The sequence below is a fragment of the Lactuca virosa genome, chromosome 3 (assembly GCF_052849685.1).
Source record: "Lactuca virosa cultivar CGN04683 chromosome 3, Lactuca_virosa_CGN04683_v6, whole genome shotgun sequence".
In the NCBI taxonomy this organism is placed as follows: Eukaryota; Viridiplantae; Streptophyta; class Magnoliopsida; order Asterales; family Asteraceae; genus Lactuca; species Lactuca virosa.
Window position 1 is genome coordinate 132508854 of NC_136428.1, and position 13245 is coordinate 132522098.

At 30.9% G+C, this 13245-nt stretch overlaps 1 protein-coding gene across 1 annotated transcript; it reads right to left on the reverse strand.

Annotated features, from left to right (window-relative positions):
• Positions 1-8825: 8825 nt before the first annotated feature.
• Positions 8826-11763, reverse strand: LOC145166582 (MDIS1-interacting receptor like kinase 2-like). Its single transcript, XM_079085589.1, has 2 exons — positions 9446-11763; positions 8826-9298 (listed from the first exon to the last, which is right to left on the reverse strand). The coding sequence occupies exons 1-2, from the start codon at positions 10884-10886 to the stop codon at positions 9000-9002; spliced, it is 1740 nt and encodes a 579-aa protein (XP_078941715.1). The 5' UTR covers positions 10887-11763; the 3' UTR covers positions 8826-8999.
• Between the last annotated feature and the right edge of the window lie 1482 nt (positions 11764-13245).

The following is a 13245-nucleotide window of genomic DNA, read 5'->3' on the forward strand; positions in this document are numbered from 1 at the left end:
ATATATTCTTAGACTTACTTCCAGTTTTATCTATGTTTGAGACGAGATTTAAACCCTCGACCTCAAAGACGGAGGACAATAGTTAAATATAAGAATTACATATGCATATGATAGTATATCAAACATCACAACCCCTCTAACACCCTCTAATTTTAACGATTAATAAATATAATATTTTTATATTTACAAAGTATAAATCATAAAGACCCAAACAAAATTAGTAACCGGTTAAATATTAAATTTTAATAAAAACTTGTATTTTTTATTTACCTTAAAATATTTGGTTATTTATATATTTAGGATTATTTCTATTTACATATAACTAGAAGAACACAAATATACCTCATGAAGAAGATACATATTCACCGGTTGATGAAACTAAACCACCGGTTGATGAAACTAAACCAGTGACAATGGATGGCCTTTTTGTTTCAAATGATGTTCATAAACCTAAAGATTTATCTCTCCAACCTACTTTAGCCGGAACCCATTTCTTGGTAATTTTTATTCACTTACGTATTGTGTAATATTGATTTTTTTTTTCTCATTGCCGTTTACAAAGCATTGACCATTGTTTGTTATTTTGCACATAGGATGCCATTTGTTTGAACCATAAGCATGTCCACTCCATGCTTTCTCTTTTTATTTATTTGTAAAATTGTAATCTCACATGACATGATTTTTAAATACTACAATGACATATAAGATGACCAATAAATGTTTCTTGGTAAATCAAACTGTCCTTCATGCACTATTGAAGGTGTGAAGGCCTGGAAATGATCTCAAATCATAAAGAAAATCAAAAAATTTAGATTATCGTGGCAAATTTATTAGTTTATTCGAATATATATATATATATATATATATATATATATATATATATATATATATATATATATATATTCTTTTAATTTATTATAATTTTCCATATCTCTAACCATCATCTAGAGGTATATGAGGTATATTGATGAATACTAAGAAACTTACAAGAATGTTGGCATACAAAACAAATTAAACATTAAGACCGCTCAAAAAAATAAGTCGAGACTTCTTCTAACCATTTGACTTTTACACCTGACTAACGTCTTATGCAGAAAAAGATAAATAAAAGTGATTGTTGCTCTTAAACATAAAAAAACTCATTCAGAAAGTTATATAAAGTGTAACTATATGCTTCATAAATTATAATTAATAACTGTATATTTAAGAAAATACAATACCCTTATTAATCTCCATTAAAAACTACAGAATTCTCTCATGCTACTAGGAACATTAACAAAAAAAGTTTGAGTTTCACGTCTAATTAATGGTTAATTGATGCACATTAAAGTTATATTTTTTTCTCTAAATCTTGGTTCTTCTTGAATCACTTAAACTTACTTTGTTGATCAATTCTCTAGGGCCGTGATTATCACGGCCCTCATCAGTTCATTAGTATATATATGGGAATCAAATTTTTTCAAAGACATGATATTTAATGTTAAGCAATATATATATATATATATATATATATATATATATATATATATATATATATATATATATATATATAGGTTCAGGTTCATTTGAGACCATGCTAATTTTGTGAGACCGTAAGACGCAATCTAAAAATAATTTAAAATACAAAATAAAAGGAAAAATCCGAAAATTCTTTTTTAATTATTATTTCGTCATTTTATTTACCTAAAATACGTGAAATATTCTGATATAATATTACACTTTAAATAGTTCCAAAACGATTCCAGTTCAGTTTTAGTTTTTTTTTTCATCCCTAGTTGCTAAGATTTAAACTCTTTAACTTTTTCTTTCCTTCATATTCTGTATCATAGTGGGTGGTGACATGATATCTTCAAATACAAGATAGATGTCACATTTATGAGGTCTTTAGGTGATCAAAGTTTGACATATTTTGTGATACATAAAAGGCAGAAATCTTCAGAAAAGTAACAATATTTTGGAAATTTTTTTTAAAAAGTCAAAATTTTTATTATTTAAACAGAAAAGTCCCGACATTTTAACTTTTTGAATAGAAAAACTCAAAAAACCGGTTAATTTATTTACTTTAGCCCCTTTTGGCCTGTTCAACAAGTCATGAGACCAAATCGTTAATTTTCTAAAATAATGGGACTTTTCTGCAGATTTTATCAAAACTTGTATATAATGTATAAATATTTTTTTAACGTATTTATATCTATTTTACGTATTTATGTATTTTTTAAAGTTTTTATATGTATATATTTACGTATTTTAAATGTATAAACGTAGTTTTTACAGATTTATATGTACTTTTAAGTATTTTACATATTTTTTGATATATTTTTATGTGTTATTTTTTTTATGTATTATGTATTTATATCTATTTTTACATATTTATGTATTTTTAAAGTTTTTATATGTATTTTTTTAAATTTTTTATGTATTTTAGATTTATAAACGTATTTTTTACGTATTTATATGTATTTATATATATATTACATATTTATTTAATTATTTATGTATTACGTGTTTATGTATTTTTTAAGCTTTTTATTTAGATGTTTATGTATTTTATATGTTTAAACGTATTTTTACATATTTATATGTATTTTTAAGTATCTTAAATATTTTTTTTATGTATTTCTATATTTTTTCTGTATCTATTAGATATTTATATGTTTTTTAACGTATTGATGTAAAAGTTTTTTATATAGATGTTTATGTATTTAAATGTATAACTACATTTTTTACGTATTTATATATTTTTTACTTCAAGTCGTTTTTACTATTTCATCCAATCCCATACAACTTCTTTAAGTATGTCTAGATGGTTTCCTACATACACATATATGTTAAGTTTTTCTCATTCGCTTATCTTGAAATTAAACATCGAATCGAAAAAGCTTAAAATATGTGGGCATGTAGAAAAACCATCTAGAGATACTCGAAGAAGCTGTGCGAATTAGATAAAATCGTGAAGACGACTTGAAGTAAAAAAAATACATAAATACATAAAAATAATATGGTTATACATTTAAAATACATAAACATTTACATAAAAAACTAAAAACAATACATAAATATGTAAAAATACAAATAAATACATATAAATACATAATACATAAAAAACACGTAAAAATACACAACATATGTGAAATACTTAAAAATACATACAAAATACGTTAATACATTTAAAATAGATAAAAATACATAAAAATCTATATAGAAAACTTTAAAAAGTACATAAATACGTAAAAATAGATATAAATATGTAATACATAAGAAACACATAAAAATACATAAAAATATATGTAAAATACTTAAAAATACATATAAATTCGTAAAAAAAATATCTTTATACATTTAAAATATATAAGCATCTATATAAAAAACTTTAAAAATTACATAAATACGTAAAAATATATATAAATACGTAGTACATAAAAAATAACACATAAAAATATGTAAAATGGATAAATACGTAAAAAAATATGTTATACATTTAAAATACATTAAAATACATAAATATGTACACATAAAAACTTAAAAAAAATACCTAAAAATATGTAAAAATGTTTATACAATATATACAAATTTTGATGAAATGTACAGAAAAGTCATATTATTTTTGAAAAATTAACAATTTGGTCTCATTACCTGCTGAACAAGTCAAAAAGGGCTAAAGTGAATAAATTACCCGGTTTCTTGGGATTTTCTATTCAAAAAGTTATAAAGTCGAGACTTTTCTATTCAAAAAGTAAAAATTTAGGACTTTATTAAAAATTTCCCAAAATATTAGGACTTTTCTGGAGATTTCCCTACATAAAATCATTTAACATTACATCCATCTCATGCCATGTCATGTTGAAATCAAATGAATGGGAGATAAGACATAAACCAGTAAGAGGTTGAATTCACTTAAACTCATACGCTGGTCATATTTCAAAGAGAAGTGATATGCATACCAATAACAAAATCATGTAGGTTTTAGTTGAACTATTTAGTTAGTTATCTTGTGTAAATGTTTTAGGTTGTCAAATTTGGAATTCAATAGCTCAAATGTATGCTAGGAATGGAGTGTGAGTAAAAAATGTTCCAGAATGTTTAAAATGCATTGATATATGATTTTTTTCTTAATATTTAAAATTTTCCATCTTTGTAAAGACACGTCTCATCTATAATATCATGTGTTTGATAAAATTCTTCAATGACATATCTCACCATTAGTTTTAATTGCTCATCATATAATCTAGAATAGAAATATATATTGTATATTTGAATGACTTAGGTTGGGTACGGGTTATATAACGTTATGTACGACCCAAGTTATGGCCCATATATCATATGAACCGCGTGTACTACAAGAATAAGCATCTATAGAGACACAACTTATAGGGACGACAAATGTCATTGCTATAGTGCACCTATAGGGAGGACATGTCGTGTCCAAAGGGTTGACCAAAATTTTTTTGACTAGTTAATTTATAGAGACAATTTGTCATCTTAATGGCTACGCAGGAACTTTGGCGGGTTTGTGAAAAGCTATGGAGACGACATGTCGTTTCTATAGATTTAAAATATTTTTTCTTTTTATCTTCTACTATTCACAACGACAATTATAGAAGCCAAATACCTATTGTTTTCTCTTTCTCCATCACTCTTTCTTGAAATGGATTTGTCGGATATTGCAAGGAAGTTAGGGCTTAAGGAATCGACACAAGTTGTTTATAAAGCAGTTGCGCTTTGTCTCGTATCGGATCTTCAATTTGACTTATTTAATATCGGAATCATAAGTTGTTTTCTCATGTTACGATTTTGTTCGGTAGTTACTGTAGAAAGCAAGTTCTATTTGATCGTCACACCGCAATAAAGTTGAGTCTGAAAAGGATTACATTAGATCTTTCAAAGTAATGTAGAACGGAATTGGCGTCAAGTATGTTCTTCATCTCTTTTTTTCCATATCATCATGGTGCTTTTTATGCAATTGATATGTATCATGTATTAGATCAAACATTGAATAATCATTTTGTGATAAATTGCAGGAATCGACTTGATATTAGGGATTTAGCTATTCAATTTGGATGTGTTGCCACTTTAGAGTTACCTGCCAAAATAGTTCTATTAAATTTACTGACATAAAGTGATTTAGAGAAGATCCTGATTCATGACCAATTCAATATTGTTCGCTTCAAGAATAGGATTGTAAATATCATCATTTTGGTTTACATCTCAGATAGTTTCAGGCTGCTTTTGTTGATTTTAAAGGTGGAAGATCGGAGATAAATTGGTTCATCATTCTAATATTGAACTAATCCATCTTCTCATCTACTAATACACTTGCATGCATCCTACACTCAATTTTCTTTCACAAAGCACTAGGTCTAGTGTGACCCAAAGACAATGATTTGCAACTCTTTGAAATTACATATGTTAGTGGCATTTACATCCTTAATTGATACATATGTTATCTTCATTTATTACTTCATACATGATGGTATAATGTTGCATCCTAGGATCCATATTGCTTAATGCCGGAAACTAGTTTTTGTAGGTGCAATGTGGTTATGGAGAGCTTGAAAAGAAAGTAGATGAGGAGATTGATCAGTTCATTCATAGAGTAGAGAAAAACCCAAACAAGAAAAACCTGGTACACATTACAATCTTTATAGAAGAAAAACTTACAAAATTGGTTACTTACATCCAAATTATATACTGATGCATATATGTTTATCTTTCACATACTAGAAGTCATTTAACATACCGAATTGCAGACAAGCTATTGTTGACTGTTCAAAGCATGTGTTCACAGCCTCTAGGGTTTTTCTTGTGTGATAAAAAGCATAAGGTATGACTTAATAGTTTAAGCGTTTTTTTCATCCTTTTGATACTAATTTGGTTACTTTAATAGCTCAAAGTATATTTATTACTTCATACATGATGGTATAATGTTGCACATATAAGATGAATTTTTAAGTGTAAGACGCATTTATAACATTTCTTGTTATTATCATTTCCCAAGTACAAGTACACATTTCTGCCCACTCTCCTTATCCACCCAAATATAGGTACGAAGAAAATGATTATCGGCCCTATCTCCTCTTCCTCTTTAACCGGTTGGATTTCTTGAATTTTGTGGGTTTTTTCAAGCTTTTGATTTAGGTTTTTGTTGAAACAGGGGAAATATGAGCTAATCATTTTTAAGATCAGTCAGTGTAATTTTATACTTTAATGTGTGTATAATTCCTCCAATCATATTTTTCATCTATTCAGTTTAGGTATGAAACTTTTGTGATATGGATATGGTTTAATATGTTAATTTCTTTCTAGATTGCAAGAACTTTATGTGGAAACTAAGAACGTATGTCATTCCATTTGTGAGTGTTAAGTTCTAATCTAGTTTCCAAAGTAATTGTATTTGTCGTTTCACTGTGTTGGTTTTAGTGAAGGCAATAAAGAATTCAAGAAGTGCTTTGTGCAAGACTTCTATCATTGTTGCTTCTGATCTTTTAAAAATCTTATGGTGATAAGTACTTGTATTTGGCTGCTTCTAACATGACGTTTACTTTTAGATGATTCCCTTTGTCATGTTACTCATTTAGTTGGATGATTGGTAAATGCAAGAAATAACATATTTATGTACTTGTTTGTTTATAATACCATCAAAAATTTTATCAATTTGTGTGGTTTTATAGGTGTAAACAAGCATCATATGACAAGATTGTGTGCCTATGAGATGTCAGTATTTTTATGTTTCATTTTGTAAGTTTCTAATTATTGGTGGATTCTAGGGTTTTTCTCTTGTTTCTTGTTACATTCCCTAATTTATAAAACATCAGTTTATTGTTATTGTTGTTTTTATGTTGTGCTTCAAAAGTTTGGTTTTATGTTATGATGGTGTTTGTTCAATTGCATATGGGAAAAAGGGTGTGAGAAAACCTGGAAAATTTTCAAAAGTCTATGGTTTCAGCTCTTAATGTTTTTGTAGTTAAATTTACTATTTTAGCTATTTTGTAAATTTACTGCTTTAGTTATATTGTGATTGTGAAACTAGGAAATTATAGAGAAAAAATAGCAAGTTGTTATCCTATGGGCATACGTATAGAGACGCCATGTTGTTTCTATAGGTGCATCTATAGAGACAACAACAGGTGCATCTTCTACGACGACGAGTTGTCGCTATAGGACAAGGTGCGTTGAATGTATAGCATTATCTACAGAGACGACATGTCGTCTCTATAGTATTATCCAGGGGCGGAACACGGGTACTAAAACTAGGGGGCGAAATTAAGACTTTTAAAGATACATATGAACTAATTTAATTTTATTTAAAACCGTAATAAATGATCAATTATTTCAATTATAGGGACGATCCAAGTTAAAACAAACGAAAGACGTTCCGAGTTAATTTTTGAAAATAAACATAAAACACGCAATTTGACACATGCACCATGGACAAATTATATTATTTACTCTCCACAATTAGTAGTATAAACAACTATATATACCCACTACACAAAAGTTGTAATTATATTTATTGAATAAATTAACTAACAGCTAATAAATTTAAAAAATTAACAATTAACATAGGCAATTTTAACAAATCTCATTCTAGATACCCAATTACGTTTCTATTGTTTAAATACAAATAAAATTAGATAAATTGGCAAAAATGTTTAAATAAGAATAATAATTGATAAATTGGCAAAAATAATTTAAACAACAGGCTTTTAATAGCTTGAATAGGTTAACCTCTTAGCAGCTCTGGTCATTATCATGTCACCTTATTTCAAATCCTAGTGAGAGAAAGAGAGAAAACAAGACAAAATGAGAGAGGGGCTTACCAAATGTTTGAGGCCGGAGAGGAGAGACTGAGACAACCTCCTTAGAGCTTGGTACAAGTCTTTCGGAGAAGAAGCACGGACCACGAAGGTCACTGGAAGAGTAGCAGTTCAACGAATGGCAGATCCGAGAGATAGAGTGGTGAGGTGACCGGTTATTTTTAATGGTGACAAATTCTTTTCCGTCAAACACTCTTTTTCCGGCGACTGTTTTTTTTTTCGATGAGCATTTTTTTGCCGGCAACAGGGTGACTATTCTGTTTAAGGTTTTGTGTTTTCTCAATCTTTGAGTGAAAGAAGTTATACATTAAAATAGATTTTTGGTTCATTTATAAAATCGGTTTTGATCTTTTCATATATTTTCTGATTATTTGTTGGTTAGTTGCCTAATTTATCAGTCAAATGAAATAAGATTAACTTTTTGGTTTTTCGAATTAATTAGTCAATAGTTTTCTACATATATACTCCATCTAGAATAAACTTGGAGGGGCCAAAAGGTTAGTAAAAAAATTAAAAGCATTCCTACATATATGATACAGGCATAAGGAAGAAAAAAAAGCAGGGGGTGGCCCCCTGGCCCCTTAAAGGCTCCGCCTCTGGCATTATCTACGGAGACCAGAAACTTATAGCGACGCACTATCAAAGACGACATGTCGTCTCTAAATGTAACCTATTACGACGATATCCATAGCGATGACAAAAGCAATCTATTGCGACAGGGCTATGGCGACGAGAGTTATAAGGACGACATGTCGTCCCAGACACCTATACACCTATAGACTTTTGAACCTATAGAAATGATAATTGTCATCCCTACAGGTCCCGTTTCTACATGTTGTGCGAGGATAAAATCATATGGCAATACGGACACATATTTTTTTTAAAAAGTATTACATCGTTATAATAATTATTAATTTTAAAACATGTAAATTACTAAATTAATAAAAGTTAAAACCAATATAAAAAACATACAAACAAAATTTTACATAATTTTATGTTTGGTTTCCAGTGGTGTGTTTTTAGAAGTATAGCAATCTTCATTGACTTATTTCTTTACTACCAGAAACATATGTGAAGTTTCTTAACAAAAAGCCATTCAAATGAAGACATATTGGCAGGGTGCATATAGGGAACTTAAAAAACGTAAAGTACACTGAAAGAACACTATATTGATCACATGTCAATTCAAAGCAGATCCTTCATTAATAGATTTGAAACTTGCTGCATTGTTGGTCTTTCATGTGGATTGGAGTTCAAACATGTTCTCGAGAGACTCAGAACCAACTTAACTTGTTTCTCAACTTGGGAAGAGGGAGGAGGTAGCCGACTATCTTCCACATTTACTGGCACCGGATAATCAGAAGACAGTGTTGGTAAAGATGTTACCAGATCTCCCAGATGCTTTCTCATTATAACTTCAAGTGCAACAACTCCAAAACTATACACATCACATTTCTCATTTGCCACCATCCTATAAGCAAGCTCTACATCCAAAGGAACATGAGATAAAAACAAAGAAAGCTATATCAACCCACAAGATTCTAACATAGATACATATATGTGCATTTACATATTTATATATATCATGAAACTTAAGAAGATGTAGAACTACAATCACAAGATTTTGTTACCTGGCGCAATATAACCATAGGTGCCTGCAATTGCGGTCCAGTTGGATGAATCGAGCTTTAAAAGCTTGGATGTGCCAAAATCTGAAATATGTGCTTCATAATCAGAGTCAAGAAGGATGTTGGCTATGGATATGTCTCTATGAATTATAGGAGGTGAGCAGTCGTGATGCATATAAGCCAAACCATTAGCTACACCCTTTACAATATTTACCCTTTTCAACCAATCTAATTCTTTTGCTAAGACATCGCTTCTTAAGATTGATCCAAGGTTTCCATTTTCAAGGTATTCATAAATCAGAAATGAGTGGCAAACGTGGGAACAATATCCATAGAGTTTCACTATGTTTCGATGCCTTATGTTCGTTAATGCTCGTACCTCATTAAGGAATCCATTGTGATCAACATTCTCAAATGATGATTGAAGTTTCTTGACAGCTACCACATTGTCAGGTTGTAGCTCGGCTTTGTACACAGTCCCATATCCTCCGGTCCCAATGCAGTATGCTTCATCGAAATCATTTGTTGCCTTCAAGATATCAACATACACTACTTTTCCATCAAAACTTGTAATAGAGAAATAATCACCACTTTCTTCGTCCGATGGTTTTTGTGGAGACTTTTTCTTTTGTTGTTGATAAGCAATGAGGCCATATGTGAATACACCAAGTAAAAAAGCCCCGATAAGGGGAAGCGTAATTACAAGGATGAGCTTGTGATGAAAGGGATCATTTTTCTTCTTCATAATCTGACTTGGACAAAGTTTCAATCCCGTAATATTCCCACACAAATCTAGATTTCTTTCTAAGGACGCATTCACAAAGTTAGCGCAAGAGGGGATTGGACCTGAGAGCTTATTGAAAGAAAGGTTGATATCAATCCCATTAGGCAAACTTGAAAAAGCTCCAGGAATAGAACCAGATAGTCTATTGTGAGAAAGATCCAATTTTTGCAAACTTTGCAAACTTTGAACTTCAGATGGTATCGCTTTCGTGAGAACATTATGAGATAAATCAAGTTCTGTAAGATGAGCTAATTTACCAATCTCGGATGGAATTTTATCATTGATCTTGTTATTACTAAGATTCAAGTAGTGGATTTGTGCCCACTGATCAATAATTTTTGGAATCGGCCCATTCAATCTATTTTTGGATAGATCAAGTACTTCAAGGAGTTCACAAAATCCAAGCTCAAGAGGTATAACACCAGATAGTTTGTTGCCGGCCAAGGACAACTCCAACATACTTTTCATCTTCCCAAACTCCTTTGGGATCTGACCAACCAAATGATTCGAAGACAGATTAAGTCTTTGTAGTTGAGTTAAATTTCCAAACTCTGGAGGAATAGAGCCACTAATTTGATTGTTGTTCACCTTAAAATCAGTGAGAGACTTCAACTTCCCAAGTTCACTAGGAATAGGACCAGCGAGCTCATTTTGATACATATAAAGGGAAACTAAAGATGTCAAATAACCAAATGATGAAGGAATAAAACCACTAAGATGGTTTCCTCTCACTGAAAGATGAGTGAGACCTCAACTTCCCAAGTTCACTAGGAATGGGACCAAATAATTTATTACCACCAAGGTTCAGCCACTGTATGTTGCTGAGGTTTGCTAGTGATGAAGGAATAGAACCATTAAGTTTGTTGTCGCTCACCCCAAGATCAGTGAGAGACTTCAAATTCCCAAGCTCAATAGGAATGGGACCAGATAGTTGATTTTGGAACAAGTAAAGGACATTTAAAGATGTCAAATTACCCAATGATGAAGGAATAGAACCACTAAGTTGATTGCTACTCGCCTCAAGATCAGTGAGAGACTTCAAATTCCCAAGTTCAATAGGAATGAGACCAGAGAGTTGATTTTTCCACCAAGAAAGGACATTCAAAGATATCAAATTACCCAATGATGAAGGAATAGAACCACTAAGCTCATTGTTGGTCAGCTCAAGATCAGTGAGAGATTTCAAATTCCCAAGTTCAATAGGGATCGGACCAGTGAGTTGATTTTGGAACAAATAAAGGACATTTAAAGATGTCAAATTACCTAATGATGAAGGAATAGAACCACTAAGTTGATTGTTGTACACAGAAAGACCACTGAGAGACTTCAAATTCCCAAGTTCAAAAGGAATGGGACCCGAGAGTTGATTTTTGAACAAAGAAAGGACATTCAAAGATGTCAAATTACTCAGTGATGAAGGAATAGAACCATTAAGTTGATTGTCGTACACCAAAAGATGAGTGAGAGACTTCAAATTGCCAAGTTCAGTAGGAATGGGGCTAGAGAGTTGATTTTGGAACAAATAAAGGACATTTAAAGATGTTAAATTACCCAATGATGGAAGGAATAGAACCGCTAAGTTGATTTTTGTACACCGAAAGCTGAGTGAGAGACTTCAGATTCCCAAGTTCAATAGGAATGAGACCAACGAGTTGATTATGGTACAAATAAAGTCTATTCAAAGATGTCAAATTACCAAATGATGAAGGAATAGAACCACTAAGCTGATTGTTTTCCATCCAAAGATCAGTGAGAGACTTCAAATTCCCAAGTTCAATAGGAATGGGACCAGAGATATTGTTTGAGTATAAGTACAAGATGGTTAGCTGGTGCAGGTTTCCTATTTCAGGTGGGATTACTCCAGAAAATTTATTCTCAGAAAAATCAAGATATATAAGTTTGGACAAAAGTTGGATTTCCGGTGGGATGGGGCCATAGAAGTTGTTCAGACTGAGATTAAAATGCGTAAGATTGTGTAACAAAGAGAATGAAAATCGATGAAGCATACCCTTTAATCCGGATGATGTGAGGTTCAACTTCTGAATGCTCCCATCAGCATTGCAAACTACTCCAAACCAAGAAGTGCATGGAACCGATGCACTGGAATTCAAAGGGAGGGGAATCCATGAAGATAGCAAGGAGTTTTTTGGGATTTCAAGGCTTGCTTTCCATTTAAGAAGAGCATTGGCTTCCTCAAAAGAAGCAGAAGCGAAATTTTGTATGGGGGAGAGTGTGATGATTAGTAGAGCGAGAGAGAAAAATAACAAGTTTGAAGAATACATTATTTGCTTTGCCAAGTTGCTTTTAATAAAAAAGAATGGTTTGCATGTCCTAATTTATACTTGAGCTACCTTTTTCTCTTGTTTTCATTCACGTGCTCGAAAAGAAAATTTGCCTAATGTCATATTTTCCCACAAGGAGTGTCTTTTACATTTGAATTCGGTGTCAAATTTTTCTACAAAGCCGTGTATTACACTTTGAATTGTATATATCTGTCATGACATTAATTTGTTGTAACCCAAAATTTAGCAAGGCACTAGGATTACAAAAAGACAACATGCGGTATTATATGTTATTGTTGGATTGTTGGATTTAACAATGTAATAATAAAACTTAACTTGATTATTTAGACATATTTGTTTTTGTTTTCTGGTTAATGCTAATAGAAGTTTCATTCAAACTGTGTTTTACTGCATAATTAGTTCTGTAAGTGAGACTATTATATAGATGATCCATGTGAAAACTGTGTGAATGGGGTCAATGGAGATAGGGACATAACACAATGGTCCTTTAAAAGAATCTAAAAAACAAATGCACGTGGTGTGTCCATTGAAGGTGTGAATGATGGAAAACCGTAAATTGAAGAATATAAATAAGAAGATAATTAAATAAAAACTGATGGTTCTTATTGTCCCCTGCAATCTATTTCATATGTTAATTCCTTTTAACTCCTGAAGCGTCTAAAACGTCTCATACTTACATAGACTTAAAAAAGAATATAATTAAATAAAAAGTGAAA

Excerpts from the sequence above, each read along its gene's own strand:
- LOC145166582 (XM_079085589.1), bottom strand. The coding sequence starts at position 10,886 with ATGTATCAAAATGAGCTCGCTGGTCCTATTCCTAGTGAACTTGGGAAG. Across the intron at positions 9,299-9,445 it reads CTATGGTTATATTGCGCCAG|AGCTTGCTTATAGGATGGTG; the intron begins GTAACAAAATCT and ends CTTTGGATGTAG.